This window comes from Rhinopithecus bieti, unplaced genomic scaffold (assembly GCF_001698545.2).
Source record: "Rhinopithecus bieti isolate Rb0 unplaced genomic scaffold, ASM169854v2 scaffold_19459, whole genome shotgun sequence".
Lineage (NCBI taxonomy): Eukaryota > Metazoa > Chordata > Mammalia > Primates > Cercopithecidae > Rhinopithecus > Rhinopithecus bieti.
The window spans coordinates 3,027,721-3,052,141 of record NW_016809864.1 but is presented as its reverse complement, the minus strand read 5'-3'; the positions used below and the strand labels follow the sequence as shown (position 1 = coordinate 3,052,141).

At 43.0% G+C, this 24,421-nt stretch overlaps 1 protein-coding gene across 3 annotated transcripts in view; it reads left to right on the top strand.

Annotated features, from left to right (window-relative positions):
* Positions 1-23,677, top strand: part of CPPED1 (calcineurin like phosphoesterase domain containing 1) — a 139,282-nt gene extending 115,605 nt beyond the window's left edge. Inside the window, exon 4 of one of the 3 annotated variants that reach the window (XM_017890716.1) lies at positions 20,674-23,677. In XM_017890716.1, the coding sequence (XP_017746205.1) occupies positions 20,674-20,903 (230 nt within the window). In that variant the 3' untranslated portion in view covers positions 20,904-23,677. Of the gene's footprint in view, positions 1-11,735; positions 11,843-20,673 lie in introns of those variants that run through there. The other 2 variants (XM_017890717.1, XM_017890718.1) reach the window with 2 other exon arrangements.
* Positions 23,678-24,421: the final 744 nt, after the last annotated feature.

The window sequence follows — 24,421 nt, the reverse complement described above, 5'->3', positions numbered from 1 at the left end:
CACAGTCTCAAGAAGCATCGGTCCCCGGTGTACAATAGTGAGTGTGCCAGGAGTTGAAACGCATTACGCCTGAAACTCACAACAGCCTCCTGAGGCTATTATTGTTACTATTATTATTATTATTATTATTTTATTTATTTATTTTTATTTTTTATTTTTTTGAGAAGGAATCTAGCTCTATCACACAGGCTGGAGTGCAGTGGCACGATCTCGGCTCACTGCAACCTCCGCCTCCTGGGTTCAAGCGATTCTCCTGCCTCAGCCTCCCGAGTAGCTGGGATTACAGGCGCCCACCACCACACCTGGCCAATTTTGTATTTTAGTAGAGATGGGGTTTCACCATGTTGGCCAGGCTGGTCTCAAACTCCTGACTTCAGGTATCTGCCCACCTCCGCCTCCCAAAGTGCTGGGATTGCAGACGTGAGCCATCGTGCCCAGCTAAGGGATCCATTATTGTCCGCTTTTTAAAACTGAGAAAACAGTATACAGTGAGGTGCAGTCACTTGTGTTTTGGCATTTAAGTAACAGACAGGATCCAGAGTCGGTGCTTGTTCCGCTGTCTCCGATTTTCACCCTCTTGTGAGTAAGGTCTCCTTTTGTAAGGAACATGGCAGTTCGTTTGTAAAATCAGAAAATATGGGAACTCTCCCTTCCCTTTGATAATATTGACAAAGGGGAGATTTGGGTTTCTCCTCCAGATACCTACTAAAGTATAGCCTCTGAGTTGCCACAAGTTTCATTTATTCATTCACTGTCCATCCATCCATCCATCTCTCCATTCATTCATTTATCCAGCAGTCACAGAGCAGCCACTCTCTGTTGTTCATCCTGGGGATGAGTATTCAGTTAAACACACGTGGCCTCTGCCCTTAAGGAGCTCATAGACCAGTAGGGGAAACCAAGGTGGGAGCCAGAAATCAGGGCAAAAGTAAAAGAATGTGCAAGGAACAGGATGAAGAAGAAGGAGCCCTGTCCAGCTTCACCAGGGATGTTTTTCCATTGGAGGAAAGGAATGAACAGGGTCTTAAAGAATGAATAAGTGTTCATCAGGCAGACCTGGGCAGAAAGAGGGCACAACATGGGCAAGACTGGAGCCACAAAACAGCTCATCCTGTACCGGCACTGGCACTGGAGTTGCTCAGTGACTAGAGTAGGCTCAAGCGGAGACATTGTGTTTGATCAGGACCTTAAGGTGATGGGGAACCCTCAAATTTTACTTGATGAAGTGGCACAAGAGGGTTTTGCTTTAAAAAAAGAAATTGTAGAGAGGGGGTCTCATTTTGTTGCCCAAGCTGGTCCCAAACTCCTGGGCTTAGGTGATCCTCCAACCTCAGCCTCCCAAAGTGCTGGGATTACAGGCATGAGCCACTGTGTCCGGGTTTTGCATTTTAGAAAGATGGCTCTGCTCAGTTTACCCGGATGGTTTTTCTCTGCTTTCCTTCCTGACAGAGGAGGTTTTCAGGGCACTAGCATGGCAGGCTGAAACACTCTTTCTCCAGACCCCCATGTAGCTGTGTGTGGCTGCATGACCTAGTTCAGGTGTTTAGCAAGTGGGGCTTCCAGAAAGGCTTTTTGTTGGCCCTTAACTCTTCTTCCACCTTGGAACTTGGACCCAGTGCCTGGAAGCCCTGCAGCCATCTTGCGATCTTGAGGATAGAAGCTACAAACTGAGGAAGGCAAAACAGAAAGATGGAAGGAGGCTGGATCCTTAATGAAATCCTGGAGAGGCTGCGCCCTCCCTGGACTGCTTACCTCCTCTTTTTATGGGGTAGATAAATCATAGTTAAGCACAAATACAGCCTTTACTTTTTTAAGCCACCATAGCCACTGACAGCTGAATATCATACAGGAGATCAGACAACCAGGAAAATCACACTGAGGATGGAGCGGAGATGGGGGTAAGCATGTTCAGGCAAACAGGTCAACAGGATGCATGGACCAGGCAGAGGAAGGGAGTCTCGGGGTGACTCCCGCATGCCTGGGTTGGATGACTTCATTGTGCTCCAGTTAAACCCACACGAGGAGGGGTGGGCATTAGGGCAAAAGAAGTAAGTAGGTTGAGTTTGCAGAGCTTGCAAGGATGTCCAGAAGAGAGGTCCACGAAGCCTAGGAACAGATTGTTGGCTGGGAAATGATTCTGAATTTTTGGCAGGTGGAGGTGGTTGAGGTTATAGCAAAAGCGGTGGTCATCAGTGAGAGGGAAAGGGACGAGAGAAGGGGAATGGACAGAGCCCAGGGAAGGCCACCATTGAAAGGGCTTGTGGAAGCCAGGGATGTATGCAGGAAGAATAAGCTGTTAACTGGAGGAGGAAGTGCCTCGAAGCCCAGGGGTAAGGAAGAGTGCACAAATTTAGTTAATGTGTGTTCTTTAAGGGATCATTGCCTGATCAGAATTTTTCTTCCCCAGTTATTCAAACGGAATCTGACTTACCCAAGGTCCTCATGTTCTGATGGCTGCAGTACCCCCTTCTTGGCTTTCCCTGGCTTAAGTCAGAGGCAGAGCACTTTCTCCCTAGCAAATTTCATCTTGAACAAATTCTGCAAAACATTTTCCTTCCGTGGCTGGCCGCCACCTCTGTCTACCTCCCTCGAGTATTTTTGGATGGATTTCCAGTTTGATACATGAACATTCTGTCAGTCAAAACAATCTTTTTAATGAGCCTCTTGTCCTGACAGCTGTGTTTAAGGTAGGGTATGGAAATCTAGAAAATTGTCCATTCTGGATTGAAACCTTAATGTGTGCCCCACGCTCCATTTCACACGCAAGCTGCCATCTTCTTTTAAAAATAAAGAGGACTTATGAACAGTGAGAAAGATGTAATTTGTGCAAATGAAAAGAAAAAGATCTTCTGATCAGATACTTAGAGAAGGATGAGAGGAAAGTATAATTATTGAGTGCTGCCTGAGTACAAGACATGCAGCTTCCTGCTGTGCCACCCAGGGCGTGTCTCTGATTCTTGCTTATCTTCCCAGTGACCCTGGGATTGGTTGATACTAATCTTGCCTTCCAAATGAGGAAACTCGGGTTCACATATGTTGCTGCACATGCCACACCTACACAGCTCAGCAACAGTAGAACTTAGGTTCAAGCCTGAGGCTCCCAACCCCTAGCTCCCACCCCAGGCTGCCACTGCTTTTCTGACAACCAAATATTAGTATTAACAAAATGCAGTCCTCCTCTTGCATATTCTACAGGTTTTGAATCTGTAAGTCATCAGGAAGGGGAAAAAATTAAAAGTTGAGCATAGCCCCCCCTTGTAGAAAAGTAATAAAGGGGCTGGGTGCAGTGGCTCATGCCTGTAATCCTAGCACTTTTGGGAGGCCAAAGTGGGCAGATCACCTAAGTTCAGGAGTTTGAGACCAGCCTGGCCAACATCGCAAAATCCCACCTCTACTAAAGATACAGAAATTAGCTGGGCGTGGTGGTGGGAACGTGTAATCTCAGCTACTCAGGAGGCTAAGGCAGGGAGAATTGCTTGAACCCAGGAGACACAAGTTGCAGTGAGCCAAGATCACGCCACTGCACTCCAACATAGGCAACAGAGCAAGACGCTGTCTCAAAAGAATAGTAAACGGCAGTGAGTCGCGGGGTTGAGGAGCATAACTGATCCTCGAGTCCAGGGTAGGGAAGTGATGCTATGCTGTGATCACACTCTCAAGGCTGGGGACTCAAGAGGGCAGCCAGACGCCTCCAGGCCCTGGAGAGTAATTATTTCCCAATACTGCTCTTTACCCTGGAGCATGAGAGCACATCCACATGCCCTTTTTAATTCTAAGTGGGATGCAGATGTGGTGGGTGGAAGTGGGAAACGTCACGTTATGCACAGGAATGTGGGCCCCTCTCAGCTGCCTCCAGGTGTTGGTGTGATGCCTGTGACCACTGAACCTCTTCCATCCACTCTCAAACCTTTTGCAGCAGAACTACTTCCGTCCTGATGAAGCTGAAAATGCACAGCCCTAGGTGTTTTCTAGGCCACTTCTGTGCCATCCCCATCTCCCACGTTCTTAGTTTTAATTAAGAGGAACTTTGAAAAGGGAAGAATATAATTTTTGTGGATCATTAATCAGGTGAGATAGGAAAAGTATAATGTACGTGGTGTCTTAGTTCATTTTGTGCTGCTATAACAGAATACCTGAGCCTGGGTAATTTATAAAGAACAGAGATTGATTTCTTTCTGTTCTGGAGGTGGGGAAGTCCAAGGTCAAGGGGCTGCATCTGGTAAGGGCCTTCTTGTTGGGGCATCCCTGACAAGAGTGAGGAGGAAGGGGGCCTGGCCAAATTCATACTTTTTTTTTTAAATTAGGAAGCCACTTCTCTGATGACAGCATTAATGCATTCATGATGACAGAGCCCCCGTGACCTAATCATCTCTTAAAGGTCCACCTCCCAATGCTGTTACACTGGGGATTAAGTTTATAACACTTAAACTTTGGGGGACACATTGAAATCATAATGCATGGCTCTTCTTTAGGGGAGGAAATGGGGGTGGGGGAGGAATCCTTAAAGAAATCTCTTCAGGTTTTACAGTATGAGCTGGCTTTAGGTAAAGGTCATTTTAACAACTGGGCCATTGCTTCCTACCCAAGCAAAACATTAAAAAGAAAGATGAAGAGAATCTCAAGAGGAGGCTAAGAATCCTAAGACAAGCCAGATGCTTCATATCACATAGACCAGACATGTGAGCAAATGCCTGAAATGACCAAGTGTATAGGTGTTAATGTCACACCCATAAGAGGAGATGAGGCTGGAACCCAGGTTTCCAGCAGGGTTCAGCCCAGGAGCACCTGCACCCATCACAGTGAAATCTTTGAGAGGCTCAGCTCCAGAAGGAGATATTGCCCCCACAACCCACCCCAGGTCTCACAGGGGCAGGGCTGCTTGGCTTGGGCACTCCGTAACCCAAGAGTGTCTCTCTTCTCATGCTGATGATACAGCAAGCAGGAGTAGATGGGCTTCTCCGCCAAGACCCAGGTCAGAGGGGCTCTGCAGATAAGACTGCTTCTTCCCTGGATCTGTTTCTGCCCACTGAATCCCAGATGCTCTCTGAGAAGCTATAGTAACTATGTGTGTCCCCATGCATGTGAGTAGTCCTTAGAGGGCTGAAAGGCTCTGAACTCTCCTGACCTCCCAGTTTACAGTATTTGTATTATTAAGATATAGAATGATCATCCAACAACCTAGATTTTACATAGCAGTGTGGGGCAGAGGGAAAACTTTTTGTTCCACCTTCTGAAGGTTCACTGTGGAAATGAACTGACAATGAACAGGTGATCAGGAAAAACATGCATACAGATGTATTAATGTGCTGAACTTGAGAGCCATACAAAATATGAGACTCAAGGGGCAAATAGTTGAAGCTTATATACCCTCTTCATAGGGGAGAGGAAGATGGGAGAAATGTAGGCAATTTTGAGCAGTCATAAATGATTTTTAGGGAATTGAATGGGCCTAGGAAGCAGACATTATCTTGTAAACGATTCTTTTAGGAAACTGAATGGGACCAGCAAGTTATGGGAAGGTAAGAGACAGAACTGCATTGTGAACAAAGGTTGTCTTATTATGTAGATAAAGTCTCCTATGTAATCTCTTGGAGCTACCCTCAGAAGAATGGAAGAAAAGCCTGTCTGGGCATGGTGATGACTTTTAGTCTCTTCTCTTCTCCATTGGCTAATCTTTCTCGGTTATTTGATGAGATTCCTAGGGAGGGATTCTTAAGATAATTGCATTTCTTTTAGAAAGAAATCTCCTTAGTCAGATAAGGAAATTCCAGAGAGTTTCAGATAAGGAAATTCTGTCACTGCTCTTGAGGAGGGAAGGTCAGAGAGACCTTGAGGCTGCTGCTTTAGTTCAGCATGTCAAAATGCCATGTTTTGGGGTACCAACACCAGAAATACAGTTTTCAGGACGTTAGTGAGTAGCTCTGAAATACGGCAGCATATCCTGAATGGAATAAGTAAAAGATCCATTGTCGAATATATAAAAGCAAGTTTTAAATCTATATGTAGCCTATTCCATTTTTGTGAGATTTTATATATGTATATATGTTTCTTTAGATCTATATCTAACATATGTATAGTAGTATACACATTTAAATTATCTGGAAAATCCTAAAATAGGAACATGGATTTCAAGAAATTTCCCTCCTCCCACTTTCTTTTGTTTAATATTCTGTAGTTTTACAACATTCGGGTTTAATTTTAGCAAGTATGCATTGTTTTTGTTTTTGTTTTCACATTTTATTTGGAAGTATTTTCAAGCTTACAGAAAAGATGCAAGAAAAGGAATAGTAAAAGGAATGCCTACCTACTCTTGACACACACATCCAACCATAGTAAGTCCTGTGAACATGCTTTGTTCTGAGGAGATGAAAGGGATTATCCAGCATGAAAAAGGAACGGAGAGGATAGCAGTTACTCGGAAGTTCTGGATAAACAGATACTTATTTTAGGTCCTCTTGAGGAGTTTCACTTTTAATCTTTGCAAGGCTTGTGTGAGATCACCAAAGAATGAGTTCTCATTGATCAAACTCTAAAATCCTTGTCGGGTATTTAAACTGATTATGTTTTTCTGAAGAATAATTTGGCAGTCATATCAAAAGTCTAAAAAATAGGAATATGAAAACTAAATTTATAGCCAACAAGAAAAAGAGTGACTATTTTCACCATTACTTTTTAACATTATATTGGAGATCCTAACTATTGCAAAAAGCAAGAGAAAGAAGTAAGAGACATAAAGATAAGAAGTAAAATGACCTATTTGCAGATGATGTGATTTTTTTTTTAACTTAGAAAATCCCAGGAGTCTACCAAATAATTACTAGAATGAATAAATGAATTTAGCACGGTCTTAGGATATAAGGTTAATAGACAAAAATAATTGCATTTTTATATAGTATCAGCAAGCAATTGTTAAGTGAAATTGCAAAAATAATTCAATTTACAATAGCACCATAAAACATGAAATACCTAGGAATAACAAAGGATATCCAAGACCTCTGCCTCTACAAAACATTGCTGAAAGTAATTTTAAAAGACCTAAGTAAATGGAAAGATAGACCATATTTATGGATTACAGGGCCAATGTTAATATGGCATTTTCCCCTGGGTTGATCGATAGATTCAACAAAATCCCAATCAAAATTACAGCAGTTTTATTATTTGTAGAAATCAGCATGCTGATTGTAAAATTTCCATGGAAATGCAGGGTATCTATAATGGCCAAAACAGTTGAATTAGATCTGAGTTACTTTTTTAGATGGAAGGATGTAGACACTTTTAAAGTAGATATAGAAGTCTCTTTCTGACCATCAGGACAGATGCTCTTACTTATAGAACAGTTGACCTTTTTTGTGTTCACTAACACAAGTCACTTGCCTCCCTTGTTTGAAATGGCATTCGTGGTTTTATAAATGAAACTACAAATTACTGTTCCCTTTGTTACTGTTTTTCGATTTTATTTTGAGAAGCACAGAAACTTTCAGATTTTGAAGAATCAAGAACTCTTGGCTGAACTTACCCAAATGTATTATTTTTAATGGTATGCTTTATTAGTGAGGGTGGCCTTCCTCCTGTTTTTGTAAATAATGTTTTATTGGATCACAGCCGTGCCCACAAGCTTATATACTTTCTATGGCTGCTTTCACGCTACAAAGGAAAGCAGAGTTGAGTAGTCGTGACAGAGACTGCATGGCCCACAAAGCCTAAAATATTTATTATCCAGACCTTTCTGGAAAACGTTTGCTGACGCAGGTCAATTAAGTTAGCAGTGATCCTCAAAAGAAGTTCCATGAAAATATCTTTAAGATCCCATGCTAGTTCACGGGATTTGGGGATGATAGGGTTTGAATCAGTGAACGGCTGAAGCTGGAAGTGATGGGATGCTTTGATGCTTACCATGAGAAGGGAGACACATACACGACCGAGGCACTTTCTTTTTTCTCTTTTTCAGACAGAGTCTTGCTCTGTCACCAAACTGGAGTGCAGTGGCACCAGCTCAGCTCACTGCAGCCTCCGCCTCCCAGGTTCAAGTGATTCTTGTGCCTCAGCCTTCCAAGTAGCTGAGATTACAGGCACACACCACCACATCCACATCCACATTTCTATATTTTTAGTAGAGATGGGATTTTGCCATGTTGGTCAGGCTGGTCTCAAACTCCTGACCTCAAGTGATCCGCCCGCCTCGGCCTCCCAAAGTGCTGGGATTACAGGCATAAGCCACTGCGCCCAGCCAACCTTGGCACTTTTTGTAAGTCATTGCATTTCAGCCAGTGTATAGCCCCATGTAGCCCTCTGGCCCGCCTCTCCCCACCCTCGTCTGTCCTCCAGCCAAGCCAGAATCTGAACTGGAATTCTGGTACCACCCACCAGTTGACCTTTAGTCGTGTCCTCTGGGAAATGTGCAGGAGTTTCTTGATGTTGGATGTCAGGGGGATTAAAAATGCTGAAGCGGGAATTCGGACGCCCAGCAGGTGCCAGCCTGCAGGAGCCTTTACGTTTGGTGCCTGTTGCTTCCTGGACACACTTGACTCTCCTCACTCACTCGTGATATTCCCCTCACCTGATGTGTCTTTACCTCCACTTGGCAGGTGTTTTAGTGCTGACTCTGGGGACAGACTCCTGGGTTCAGATCCCGCCGTGCCACCTACCGGCTGAGTTAGGCAAACTACTGAACATCTCTAAATCGGATAAAAAAATCACGGATAATAACCATGCCTCCTTCATGGAGAAATTGTGGGAATTAAATGAGCTAAAAACAAGTAAAGTGCATAGAACAATGTCTAGACAGATAATGAACACTCCGTAAATATTATTATCATCATTATTGTTATTACCATCATAATATGATCCCCCCTCAGGCCTCAGGTCAGACATGAGCAGAGAACTAGGAGAAATTAAGGATGTGTTTACGTCAGAGCCACCCCCTCCAGGAAGCCTTCTTACAGGACCTATGGCACCGTGATCTTTGGCACTTTGCACCTCTGAGATGGTGGACAGAGCCTGTGCTTCTGAATTGGCCTTGTCCAAGTATACATCTTAGCTATGTGAATCCAGGCAAGTCACTTAACCTCTCTGTGCCTCATTCCCTCATCTGCAAAAGGGGATGATATCTTCCTTGTCAGGGTCCTCATTTGGCTTGAGTGAGATGATGCGGGTGCAAAGTGCAGCTCATAGATGTCCAGTGAATAAAACGCTGCTGAACGATGTTGATTTCTGTGTTTTGTTATGAGTAGCTCTTTCTCTGACTGCCTGGCTGTAGACCTCGAGTTCTTGATTGCTGGGAGTGGTTGGTCCTACCACACTCCATAATACCTGGCACCAAGAGGGAGCTCAACAAATGTTTATTGCCTCAAACTAACTGAAGAAACAACCTCCCACCTTACCCGGACCCCCTTCCACCGTGTCCCCTGTCAGTCCTGGGCCACAGGCATTGGGTCACTGGAGAAGATATATACCAGGGAAATTCTGATGAGAGTGAGTAAGTATGTTGGAATCTAGAATTCCCCAATTGACAGCACAAAGTGTAGAACCTTTTCCTCAATAAGTCAGGTGGGGCTTAACCATGACTTCATATTCCCAACCTGCACCTCCCAAACCCACTTAAGAAACATCTGTCTCTTCCCCTTTGCCACCTGGCCACCCCTGGCCAGAATCTCTTATCTCAAAGCCTGCTAAAGAAATTCTTTACCGGCAGGAGGGATTATTTATACCTACTTTCTATACATTTACACCAAACCTTTCCTTTTTTTTTTTTTTTTTTTTTGAGGCAGAGTCTCGCTCTGTCGCCCGGACTGGAGTGCAGTGGCCAGATCTCAGCTCACTGCAAGCTCCGCCTCCCGGGTTTACGCCATTCTCCTGCCTCAGCCTCCCTAGTAGCTGGGACCACAGGCGCCCGCCACCTCGCCCGGCTAGTTTTGTATTTTAGTAGAGACGAGGTTTCACCGTGTTAGCCAGGATGGTCTCGATCTCCTGACCTCGTGATCCGCCCGTCTCGGTCTCCCAAAGTGCTGGGATTACAGGCTTGAGGCACCGCGCCCGGCCAACCTTTCCTTTTTTAATTGTCCATTTCTCTCCCTCTTTTTTATTTGTGTCACATCTTTCCCTACCACTGAGGCGGAATAAAGTCAGTGTGAGTGACGGTTTGCAGTGCAGTTTTCACTGTTACAACTGGCAGCGTAAAGCTGGATCACATTTTCACAAATAGAGTCTCATGCAGGATAAAAGTAAAAGCTGTCCAATTGGAGGGTGTTTACACTTTCCAGGTCTAAGCCCCAACACCAAGACGTTAAAGAAATCCAGTGTTTAGTATGGGAATTGTACTGGCTTGCATCTCAATTTCCTGATTGATTTGAAGCAAGTTTCCAGCATTAGAATATTACATTATACAGAGACTGTGTCCCAATCCTCTGATTGATTTGAAATGAACTTGAATCAAGATAACTTAAAAATAGCTTTTATAGCGTCTTCATGACTTGATACTGTGGAGAAAAAAAAAAAAATACGAAGCTATCGCCACAGAAGTCATCTTCTGTTGATGCAGTGGCTGCCTTTGCTGGAAATTCTTCTGGCAGTAATTTAAAAAGATGCCTGTCATCTCCTTACAGCAGTTCATAATTCAAAAACAATCTGTATGTAATACTCAATTAAGGAACCATAGAGGCATGTCAGCCACAGATGACTGATGCACAGGCTGAGTGGAAATTCTGCCCAACTCTTGAAAACACCACTAAAATCAATCCCCTGTCAGGGAAACCGAGGTTTATTAATACATTCCTTACCTCCATCGAGTTGTGAATCAATGCTTCCCTATCAAAAGCTAATAGAAAGCTGAGATGGGTGAAACTTCTTACAGGTCCTTGTGGCCCGTCGGCATGAAAGGGACAGGATTATAACTCGGAGAGAGGCTGCGTGTTGCAGAGCTGGACTGCCGTGCTGTGTGCCTCCCTCCAGCAGTGAGCAGCTGGCCCTGCCCTGGAGAAATCCTCATGGGTGGGGCAATGATGAGCTTGGTACCAACACCCATCCTCCCCCCCAGACCTCTGCCACCCATGAGATGGGCTGTCATTGTTATTCATTGTTCAAATAAGGAAATACAAACTCATGGAGGCCAGTAATGGGTCCAAGGTCCCAAAGCAGAATGGACTCTGATGTCTGAGTACACCGAGTTCCGATCCTCGATGCCCTGTTGTCTAACTGTGTGGCTTTGTGTTTGTCTCTTAACTTCTCTGGGCCTCAGTTTTCTCATCTGTAAAATAGAGATGATGTGAGTCCCTAGGACAGAGGTGCATTGGGAGGATTCAGTAAAACAGGATGAAGGATACAGAGCGCCCCACTGCTGTGCCACCCCCTTCCACGCCCCTCCTCCTTTCACTCCACCTGGAGTGGTTGCCCTTACTGGAGGTGGAACTAGGAGAAATATTCCAGGTTCGGAACTTCCAGGCCTCTCTGGAGCTGAGAAATAGACTCAGACACCCCCACGTCTGGAAATTCACCAGGCTTCTTCTGAATCTGGCTCCAACCCAAGAAATGTCTCCCCCATTTTCCAACTCAGCATCTCATCCCTCGTTTCAGACTTCTTGAGCCAGCCAGGAACATGCCAGAGCCTTGAACTCAGCATCAGAACCCAGGAGGACAGAGTTGGTCACATCTTCCGACTTCTGAGACAGACTTTCGTCCCCTGCCTGGCCGTCTCTTTGTAAACTCATCACATGGTCATTACTTGATTTTTTGTCTTGCAGGACCCCAGAAGGCCAAGTTCCTCATTGGAGTTGGGGAGAAATCTCTTTTACCAGAAGGAGAAGGTTTTGAACACAACTTCTTTGCTCACTAGTAGTTTCTCTCATCATCATCGTTATTATTATTATTATTATTATTATTATTATTATTATTATTTTGAGACAGGGTCTTGCTCTCTTGCCCAAGCTGGAGTGCAGTGGTGCAACCATAGCCCACTGCAACCTCCAACTCTTGAGCTCAAGCAATCCTCCCTTCTCAGCCTCCCGAGTAACTGGAACTACAGGCATGCACCCCCATGCCAGGCTGATTGGATAAACTTTTTTGTAGAGACAGGGTCTTATTTTGGTGCCGAGGCTGGTCTCAAACTCCTGGCCCCTCTTACCTTGGCCTCCTACCAAGTGATCCTCTTACCTTGGCCTCCCAAAGTACTGAGATTATAAGTGGGAGCCACCGCACCTGGCCTCATCTTTATTGCTAGTCATCTTGCAGCATCTTTGTACTCTAAGAATCCTCGTTTGGTCACATTTCCTGTGACTTAGGACATTAACAATAATTGGTGAGCCCTGAGGAGCAGATGGAGAGGACATGTATATTACAGAGAGGTGCAGCTGTCCACGGTCTGGGGAATCTGCTCTGAAAGGTCCTCTGGGCACTTGAACAATCACCATTAAATGCTCCCCTCTCTGTTAATGCCAATCAATATGGTGTGAAAATTAAATGAGTTTTTACAGCTAATTATGACTAAGGCAAACTTCTTTCAAAATTGCCAGACATTCTTTCCAGAATAGTACAGTTTGTAACTATGAGTTAGGCATGGAGAGCCAAGTCTCATAAACGTAATTTAGCATGCAAAGATATAATAATGCTGAGTGCTTACTGTCCAGCCGTTCCATGTTTCCCCAGGCAGGGCTGATCTCATGCGGTCCCATTTGAGCCACAGACTGGCTTTGAAACCCCAGGAAAGCTACAGAGGAAGCAGTCATTTCCACCGCCCCTTGAGTCTGTACAATGGGAGCCTTTCAGTTGTCTATTTATGGCGAGGACCTATCGGGCGCCCAACCCAGCGGTTCCAGCTGCAACCTGAGAACCGCACAGTTTGTGCTCTGGAGTGGCAGTGGCTGCATTTTGTCATGCCACCCTGCCCTGTTCATGTTGCCCTAATTTTTCTTTTACTTTCTTTTCTTTTGAGACAGAGTCTCGCTCTGTCACCCAGGCTGGAGTGCAGTGGCACAATCTCAGCTCACTGAAACCTCTGCCTCCCAAGTTCAAGTGAGTCTCCTGCCTCAGCCTCCCAAGTAGCTAAGATTATAGGCGCCTGCTACCACCCACGCCTGGCTAGTTTTTGTATTTATAGTAAAGATGGGGTTTTGCCATCTTGGCCGGGCTGTTCTCGAACTCCTGACCTCAACTGATCTGCCCGCCTCGGCCTCCGAAAGTGCTGGGATTTCAACCCGGATCACCAGATTAATTTGTGATCATTGTAAGCATTACACTATTGTAATAAGAGAGAATGATGCACCTCTCACTAATCCCACCCCACCCCCCTCACCTGGAACCACCACTATAAGCAGTTTAATGTCTATGCGCACATGCCCTCTTAGGTATACATATGCACACATAGGCACACATACCTCTATATGCACACAAACCTAAGGTACACATTATTTTATGCAGGATCACACGATGTTTTTGCAGCAGTGTGCTATACATATTAATGGTATTTGGCACCTTTTGGTGCCAGTACATATAAATTACCTCTTTTTTAAAAATGCACATGCTGTCATTTAACAGATCTTCCATAAACAAACGTTACTAACGGTACTGCGATGCACGTTGAACCATATATTGATGTCCACAGGCACAACACAGATACATCGTTGGGCTTTTCCCTGGGGATTTCTGAAGGCTAATCATCTACCAAAATGATTTTGTTGGGCCAAGGAAACGTACCATAAAATGTGCAATAGTATTGCTGGATTGCCCCTTGACATGAGTTCTTTCTGTTCAAATTCTAATAAAAAGTAAATGGAATTACACTCATGCACCATTAGGCAATTTTGTTGTGTTGCAAACATCACAGTGTCCATATGCAAACCTAGATGGTGTAGTCTACTGCACACGTAGGCTGTGTGCTATATAGCCTATAGCTCCTAGACTGCAAACCATGCAGCATGGTACTGTACTGGATACTGCAGGCAACCGTAACACAATGGTAGGGATTTGTATATCTAGACATAGAGAAGGTACAGTGAAAATACAGCATTATAATCTTACGGGACCACCTTCCTCTGTGGCATCCATCATTGACCAAAATGTCTATGTGCTGCACGTGACTGTAGCTGTTTCTCTCCACCTGCGGCTGTCTTAAGTGGGGAAGGCTGAATACCCTTCGTTTTTGCACCTGAGCTGATCCTTTATGCACCTGAGCTGATCCACACCTCCCCACAGGTGAATCTCCAGTTCCCGCCAGCACAGGTACCTATAGTCCCAAGAGCTCTCTTTACAGCCCCCCCAGAACCCCACTCACCAGAAGCAGAGACTGTCAGCAGATTCCCTTCCTGCCTTTCTCTTTCTCTCCCCTTGCTCTCCTGTCTCCTCGTTTGCTTTCCTTTGCACCTGTTTACCACCCTTTACCACCATTCTCAATCTCTGTTTCCTTCCTGTTCCCCAGCGTGGACCTAGTAAAAATCGTTTAGATCCTGGAACAGGAAAAGGACATTAGGAAAAAACTAAGGGAATCTAATCATGGGCTTTAATTAATGTTAATGTGTCAATATTGGTTCATTAATTGTAACACATGTATTATCCTGATGTCATATGTTAATGAATGGGGAAAACGGTAAAGGGGATATGAGAATTCTCTATATTATCTTTGTGATTTTTCTGTAAATATAAATTGTTTAAAATTAAAAGTATTTTTAAAAATACAGCCAGGCGTGATAGCTCACACCTGTAATCCCAGCACTTCAGGAGGCTGAGGCAGGCAGATCACTTGAGGTCAAGAGTTCGAGGCCAGCCTGGCCAACATGGTGAAACCCCCATCTCTACTAAAATACAAAATTAGCCGGGCGTGCTGGCAGGTGCCTGTAATCCCAGCTACTCAGGAGGCTGAGCCAGGAGAATCACTTGAACCCAGGAGGCGGAGGTTGCAGCGAGCCAAGATCGTGCCACTGCACTCCAGCCTGGGTGTCATAGTGAGACTCTATCTCAAAAAAATACACAAAAAATATATATAATTTAAAAAATAAAAACACATGGATCATTCACATTTAGTCATTGTATGTGCTTCAGTTCCTCTTGGCTATGACAGTTTCTTACACTTTTCCTTGTTTTTGATGACAGTTTTGAGGAATGCTGGTCAGGTATTTGATACGCTGCGTCCCTCTTGGGAATGTGTCTGATGTTTTTCTCTGGATTAGACTGGGGTGATGGATTTGGGGGAGGAAGACCACAGAGGTGAAGTGCCATTTTTATCACATTCATATCAAGAGCACATACTAACCCTGTGACTTTCCACTTTTGGTGTTTGTCCAGTTTCTTCACTGTAAATACATTCTTTTTTTTTTTTTTAACCTTCTCTTTATACTCTTTGAACAGAAGTCACAATGCGCAGCCCACACCTAAGGGGTGAGGAAAGATGCTGTACTTCCTAGAGGGTGGGGTGTCTGTGTCATTTATTTGTTACCCTTCTGTGTGTAGGAGATGTTTCCCCCCTACCATTTATTTATGTATTCAGTGATTTATTATTATGGTCTTGCGAAGTTTTTATTTGTTTGTTTTTAGAGACAAGGTCTCTCTGTCACCCAAACTGGAATGCAATGGCGCAGTCATAGCTCACTGTAGCTTCAAACTTTCAGGCTCAAGCAATCCTCCCACCTCAGCCTCCTGCGTAGCTAGGGCCACAGGCATGAGCCACCACACCTGCTAATTTTGTAATGTTTTGTAGAGACGGGGTCTCACTATGTTGCCCAGGCTGGTCGAACTCCTGGCCTCAAGCAATCCTCTCGCCTTGGCCTCCCAAAGTGCTGGGATTGCAGGCATGAGTCAATGCGCCTGGCCACCTCAGGGATTTTTTAATACTTTGGGTTATAATTCAACACTAGTTTATTTCGCTACTCAGATTGTTAAGCTTCGGCCATTGGGAATCCTGTCGCTTGATTTCTGTGTCCCTTTGCCATACCCCATCGTTGCAGGGTTTTTGTTTCTGATCACCGCTTTCCTTTCTCACAACACAAGATGTTCCAGGCTCATCTGTATTTCCTGCTCAGTGCTACAGTAGCCGTTTCTCCAAGGAGCCATAGTTCCTTTTATTAGAGAATCCTTACTAGGAAGCCAGATCTGAGTGCTAGGTGCTCTCATTGCTAGTACATGCTTCTAGGGGCTCTCAGCTGACAGAGCAAGGAAACGAATGTCTGTGTACTGGCCTGTGTATATACACATCTATAAATATTTTTATGTGAAACCACAGTGATATTGAGCTAAACATGAATTACCACTGATATCTCCAACTCTAATCCATTATTACCATATGGGTCATTTTAGCTTCCTCCTCTTCCTGTAATTTTTTTTGCATTTTTTATTGAGCTATAATTCACATACCATAAAATGTGCTCTTTTGAAGTATCAAATTTAGTTGTTTTAATATATTCACAAGGTTGTGCAACCATCACCATGATCTAATTGCAGACCATTTTTACCATTCCACAGAGAAACCCTGCACCTGTCAGCAGTCACTTTCCCGTTCCATCCTTCCCTCAGCCCCTAGCAACCACTGATCTACTTTCTCTATGGATTTTGCTATTCTGGACATTTTATATAAATGGAAGCATACAAGATGGGGCCTTTTGCAAGTGACTTATCTCACTTAGCTTAATATTTTTAAGGTGCATCTACATTGCAGCATGTATCAATGCTTTATGCCTTTTCATGGTTGAATAACATCCCATTGTATGGGTAGACCAAATTTTGTTTATCCATCATCAACTGATGGACATTTAGGTTGCTTCCGTATTTTAGGCTCTTTTGAAAAACACTGCTATGAACACTCACCTACAAGTTTTTGCATGGGCAAATGTTTTCTTTTCTCTTAGATGTATACTTAGGAGTGAAATAGCACAATTATGGTAAATATGTGTTTAACATTTGAGGAATTGCCAAAATGTTTTCCAAAAGAACTATACCATTTTACATTCCCACCAGCACGGTATGAAGGTTCTAATTTCTCCAAATCCCTATGAACACTTGTTGCTTTCCATCTCTTTCATCATAGCCATCCGAGTGGATATGAAGTGGTTATCTCATTGTCTCTATTGGCGTTTCCCTAAAGATAAATGATGTTGAGCATCTTTTCACATGATTATCGGCCATTTGTACATCTCCTTTGAAGGAATGTCTGTTTAAATCCATTCCCGCTTGTTAATTGAGTTGTCTTTTGGTTGAGTTGTAAAAGCTCTTTATGTTTTCTGCATATTAGACCCTGATTAAATACATGATATGCAAATATCTTCTCCCATTCTATGGGTTGCCTTTTCATTTTTATGATGTTTTGGGATTACAAAAGTTGGTAATTTTGATGAAGTTCAGTTTATTTCTGTTTAGTTTGACTGCTATGCTCAGACATTGTAAAGAAATAAGATAACTATACATTTTTTCTTGCAAAGTGTCAGATTATTCAGTATTTTTATCTCCCTTCCAAATATGGCAATAACTTGTATATGTTTTAATTTTCCACCGAATTCCCTATCTTGACATTTTTTATTTTTAGTTTCGCTTTTAACATTAAAAAATAGGTTTAAAAATAAATCAATAGTTAATTCAGTTTACCAAAATATTGGTGTTTGCTCATCATTATTTTTTAATATTTCATCCTTTCTTTTGCTGAAGCAATTCTCTCAGTGGAGATTTAGACATGGTAAACTTTTAGTTTTATATTCCAAACATTTTTTTTTTTTTTGCCCTCGAACTTAAATGATAGTTTAGCTAGATATAAAATTTGAGGTCCATAGTTATTTGCTGTCAGCATTTAGAAGACATTACTCTTTGATTCTGTTATTGTTAAGATTCCTGCTATCTGTATGATTATTTCTTTATAATGTTTTTACTGCAGTTGTCTTCCTATGGTTTTTCTCTTTGTCTTTGCTGTACCACAGTTTCATTGCACCATACATCAGTATGAATTAACTTTCATGTTTCCTGTGTAGTACTTTTATCTGAGGACCTGTGTCTTCCTTATTTCTGGAAAATTTCTGTTATTTCTTCACATTCTTCTCACTATTGTTTTCTCGTTTCTCCTCCATCAACTCATCTAAACTTCTGCTGATCTTAATCTGTCCTTTGAATTTTTAAATTCAAAGAACTCAAATCAAGAGCATGTTCCTATTGCTTGTGTCTAGGTCTCTGTATTGTGTTCTGGTTCCTCAGTTTTACCTCTCAGTTCACTAATTTCCTCTTTGATGTCTAAAATTGATCTCATTTATTTTATTATTTTTCATAGAAATGGGGTCTTCCTACATTGCCCAGGCTGGTCTCATACTCCTGGCGTCAAGCGATTCTTACACCTCAGCCTGTCAAAGTATAGGGATTACAGGCATGAGACACCATGCCTGGCCTATCTCATTTATTGAAAGTTGTTTTTATTTTAAATTTTAGTGGATGCTTCTTTTGTGTCCACTATTTCTAAATGTTCATTACCTCCTATTAGCCTATGTTGTCTCATAACATCTTTTTATGGGTGTTAGTCCTTTATTAAGGACCTTTGATGTCTTAAACACATTGATTTGAAATATTTGTGAATTTTAAATAATTAATTTCATCTGGAGTGAATTTATGTTCCCAATTGAAGGGTTCGTAGACTATTTTACCACGTGATTTCTTCATGGGCAGCAGAATTTTTAATTGCGGGGTCAATTTGAGTAAGGGGTATTTTTTTTGTTTTGTTTTGTTTTCCCTCATTCTTTCTCTCTTGGCTAACTTCTGACTCTCTAGTGGTTTTCATTACCCCACCCCACCCCATTCAGGACCAGGCCTGATAATACTAGTTTAGAGTCCCATGGTAATATCGGGGAAAACATTTCAGCTCCTAGACTTGAGCCTGTGTCTCTCCTTCCTTCCTAGACTCTCTGGTTGCAATAAGCCTTAGCCCAGTGGTGTGCTGGAGACAGCTCCTACCAACTCATTAGGACCAGTCATTACATTTTAAGGAATGTTGTGAGCTGGTTGTTAAGTGGCCATTATTAATAATTATATAAACTCAGCATTAAATAGATTATATGAAAAAGCAAAGGTAATAAATACTCAAAACTGATCACTTTGTAATTCTTTTGCTAAATATTGCTGTGATCCATGCTCTTGAGGCTGTTGGCAGCGTTTGTATCTCTGTGGTAGAAACAGATCTGATACACATGTAATGGGCACTACTGGGCATCTCTTCTACATCTGGTTCAGTGACATCACCTTGGCAACTTGAAATGAGCCACAACCACAATGGAAGTATTTACACCATGGAAATTGACAAACATGACAAATCAGGTCTTTAAAAATAATAATAACGTGAAACATTTACCAGCCTACCACTTCCCCAGCACCAGGCAGCAGCAGCGTTCTTCAGCCTCCTTCCATAAACAGAGGCACCCACAACCGCCCTTTTTCCAGCAGGGAGCCAGGCTTTATTTTCCCCCATTTTCTCCTGAAAATGCTTTCAGTCTCTATGATCTTCTAAGAGCTGAACTCCTGGTGACATTGTACTCGCACTCATGACTTTGCCTCTCTGTTTTGTGTCTGGCCTGTAGAGCTATTTTTGTTTTTGAGCCTACCTGTGTCCTTGGGTTTTCTGTTTTACGCTTCATCCATTACGGCTCTTTGGAGCAGAGGGGGTTCGTCAAATGCCAAACATGCTCTGCTATCTTAATTAGAATGCCATAAACATTATTTTTAGTTATTTATTTATTTTGAGATGGAGTCTTGCTCTTGTTGCCCAGGCTGGAGTGCAGTGGCGTGATCTAGGCTCACTGCAACCTCTGCCGCCTGGGTTCAAGCAATTCTCCTGCCTCAGCCTCCTGAGTAGCTGGGATTACAGACGCTAGCCACCAGGACCTCCTAATTTTTTTGTATTTATTTATTTGTTTATGTGTTTATTTTTGAGACAGAGTCTTGCTCTGTTGCTTAGACTAGAGTGCAGTGGCATGATCTTGGCTCACTGCAACCTCTACCTCCCGAGTTCAAGTGAGTCTCCTGTCTCAGCCTCCCAGGTGGCTGGGACTACAGTCACCTGCCACCATGCCCAGCTAATTTTTGTATTTTTTAGTATGAGGTTTCACCATATTGGCCAGCCTGGTCTTGAACTCCTGACCTTGTGATCCACCCACCTTGGCCTCCCAAAGTGCTGTGATTACAGACGTGAGCCACCACGCCCGGCCATTTTTAAAAATATTTTTAGTAGAGACAGGATTTCACCATGTTGGCCAGGCTGGTCTTGAACTCCTGACCTCAAGTGATCCACCCATCTTGGCCTCCCAAAGTGCTGGAATTACAGGCATGAGCCACCATCCCTGGCCATAAACGTTATTTTTAAAAGACATAACTTCTGTCATCTGGATATTTCTATAGTCCTCAGGATGTTTTCCTCAGTCTCTGTCTTTTCTCAAAGTCATTCACTTCATCTTCCTTCTTTCATTTTCTTCCCTAGTACTTCTTTGTACTAGTGATGACAAAAGTGTTAACAATATATTACAAATATGAAGTATCCTTTCAGGGATTCTGTATGTCACATACACTTTCTATTTGTTGATTATATACAGAATATTATACATTTAATATGATAATTCTACATGATGGTATAATAATATATTTAATATATTACTGTTCACAGAATAAAATGCTGGAGACCTCAGGTTACCTGATGGAAGTCCTCGGCCCCCTAACGTCTTTTTCCCTTCCCTGCAGGTGTCAAAGTCGTGTTCTCAGGCCACTACCACAGGAATGCCGGGGGCACCTACCAGAACCTCGACATGGTGGTGTCATCTGCCATCGGATGCCAGCTTGGCAGAGACCCCCATGGGCTCCGAGTCGTGGTGGTCACTGCCGAGAAAATTGTTCACCGATACTATAGTCTAGATGAGCTGAGTGAGAAAGGAGTAGAAGACGATCTCATGGATTTGATCAAGAAAAAATGACGGTCCGTCCTGTTCCCGTTCACTTTTCACTTGCACTATTTTTTTTTTTTTTTTTTTTTTTTTTTGCCGGAAACAGCAGCTGCACATTAACCCCTTGCCTGAAATTGATAAAAATCGCCCCAGGGCGGGTTTTGTGAATTTATGTCCTATTATCAGAGAGCTGGGGCCCTATCCTGAATTCATTACTCAAAATGAACTGCGATTCCTTTAAAATGGAGCGGAGAGATCCTGGAAATCAGTTGTTTGTTAAATATTAGACTATCTCTGCATGGAGTTTGAATAAATTCTCCTAATGCTGTGTTTCTCAACTCCACTTTTGAATTGGATTGTTTTCTGGTTAGTGTATGCTCAAAGTCTGCCTGTCGACCTCAATTCCAATCTGATATCCAAGTATGATCTTTGATAATTCCTTAAACAAACTACACCTATTGTATTAAATTGTGGTCATGATTCCCAAAATGCTAGGCAAAACAAAATTCATCTCCTTTCCTTCCCAGCAGAATGAACAGCTGTCTCCCTTGTTGCAAGAGCCATGCAGACTTATTTTGACAAGGAGCCAAGTAGGCACCATTTACTGTTAAATTCTGAGACTTCTGTTATTGCTGCTGATAGAAACAGAATACAGTTGATACAGCTCGGAGCCTAAATTTGCCTTCCTGGGTGCCTAGAAAAGTCACCTTTGCACATAAATTGGCCATTTATGAAAATCTCCAAGAGACTGAAACCGAAGCTCTAAAATGCCACTTCTGCAGCCGCTGGGCAGCACATTTTGAGTTTGTTCACATCCACATTCTGGCTGTGTAGCCACTCCGCAGATGGGTGGTCTCTGGGGATCAGAATGCCCCGCCACTCATGAGACTCTTTATTGTGTCCACTTCGACAGAAAAAGTGGGAATGTATGCAGAGCTCTCAAAAGAAACAAAGCAAAAATTCTGGTGGGGCCAAAACGGCGCCTTAAGCCACATCCTCTGAATTGGCCCTGACTTGAATTAAATACACTGATGCAAAATCCCTTGACAAAAGCGCGTAGGTTATTTCCAATCAGCATTGTTCTGATGTAACCTGTTTCACTGCATCTTCTCGGCAGCTCCTGACCACTGCTCAGTTTTCTCTTCTACAGCCATTGTTCTGGTGGACAAGTAACCTAGGTACTCCAAATCCTGGCAGGAAAAATGCACAGCATTATGGAACGGCACTCAGTAATCCTAAAATGACTTCCAAAGCTGGTTACACATGAACTGCAAAGTCTGTTCCATTAAAAGACTTTCTCATTACAAAGTTTTAGTCAACGTAGCAAAACCATGGGAAATTAAATGGAAAGATAATTAAATATGTAAATTCATAAGGAACAAAAGACGAGAAGTTAATTATACGATAGGTTGGTGACACCATAGTTCGTTGTTATGTGCCACAAGAAAATTGACATTTTTAAAAACTAAAGTGCTCTTCTTTTAGTGTTTTGCTGCAATCTTGTTTTGTGTTTGTTTCTTTACAACAGGTGTAGGTGTAAGAGGTCAAGAAAAGGAGTTCGGTAAAGGGCATAGCTAATAACAACCACACATTGGGCTGGGCGCGGTGGCTCACGCCTGTAATCCCAACACTTTGGGAGGCTGAGACGGGCGGATCACCTGAGGTCAGGAGTTTGAGACCAGTCTGGCCAACATGGTGAAACTGCATCTCTACTGAAAATACAAAAATTAGCCAGGCATGCTGGTGCACACCTGTAATCCCACCTACTCAGAAGGCTGAGGCAGGAGATCACTGGAACCCAGGAGGCAGAGGTTGCGGTGAGCCAAGATCGTGCCACTGCCCTTTAGCCTGGGCGACAGAGCAAGACTCTGTCTCAAAAAAAAAAATAAAACACACACACACACATTGAGACTTGAGATGTGGTGACACTTGGATCATAAACAGAGGGCTTCGATTCCAGGATGGGGGTTTCTCCAGGGGGAAATGAAAAGGAGCTCTCATTGTGGTCTTACACAGGCAAAATGCTCTGAATTGTGGCCCATGGGTTTGCAGAAGGATAATGGAGATAATTGAAAGTAATGAAAATGAAACTTACCAAATCTCCTTCCCCAAAAACTTAACTGATTTAAAAGTACCCCAAGAATATGCAAAGAAAAGGGAATCACATCAACAGATGATTGGATAAAGAACATGTGGTATGTATACACAATGGAATACTATTCAGCCATTAAAAAGAATGAAACCATGTCCTTTGCAGCAACCTGGGTGGAACTGGAGGCGGTTATCGTAAGTGAAATAACTTAGAAGTGGAAAGTCAAATACCTCATGTTCTCACTCATAAATGGGAGCTAAATAAAGTGTACCCATGAACATAGAGTGTGGAATAGACATTGGAGACTCAGAAGGGTGGGAGGAGGGTAAGGGATGAGAAATTACCCAGTGGGTACAATATACACTTTTCTGGTGTTGGTTGCAGGAAAAGCCCGGACTTCACCACTTCGCGATATATCCATGTAACAAAACTGCACTTGTATGCCTTATATTTATACAAATTTAATTTTTTAAAAAGGAAGAGAGAATCATTTTAAATTCTCACCACTTTTTAAGTAAGTAAACAGTGGTATTTCCCAGTGGCAAGAGGTTCAGAAAGATGTCAGGAAATGTTTTTGTAGATAAGCATCTATCATTCTGATGGGTCATGACTAGTGTGTTCACTTGCGGTTCCTTTGCCTTTAAAAAAAGAGAACGATGTTAAAAAATAAGTGCCTTATACTGTGAAAAATGATAAAAGGACTTCCAGATTCGAAGTGCTGTGGTTTTGAATGTTTGTTATGTGTTTTAAGTGCTTTGGCTCAGAAAGGTGGGGGTCACATGGCCAAGGTCTCCCAACTCATCTTGGTGGAGAAGGAACGGATGTAGATGGCCCAAGGCTTGAGTCCATGCTCCATGACACTGTCCTGTCTTGGAAAACATTTCTCAGCGGCGAAAGGTTGCACCAGCTCAGCCAGTGGCAACACACTGAGTACGGTAATCAGCACCTTGGACAGCGTTAGCTCGAGGCCCTGGGGATTTCCTCCCAGCTCTGCAAAGCCTAAACCATACCCTGATTGCACCAGGTTCAGGGGGCAGAAGCTTGTCCAAAGGGCAGATGGTTCCAGGGGGAGGATTTTTACTCGGGGATTTAGAAACTGAGCTGAACCATCATGAGTGACGGGACACAGCCCTGTCTGCAGCAGTAACTGTCCGCAGCTCTAGCTGCTCCGTGTCTGGAGTTACCGCCCCAGGGTGTAGGGAACCACCAGCTGTCTGAAGGCAAGGAATGTCATCTAATGCTCCCCTTTCCCATTAATCACTTTAATTGGAGGAAAAAACAAAAACACAAGGGCATGTTACAGGGGGAAGGTTTTTTAAAGTGATCTCAAATTGGATTGCAAAGGCTCAAGTGACTTTGGGAATGGGGCTGGGAAGATGATCATTTACTTATTACAATAAATAATTTTATCTCACATCTTCAGTCATGTTTCTCCTAAGACTGGGAAGAATGGGGA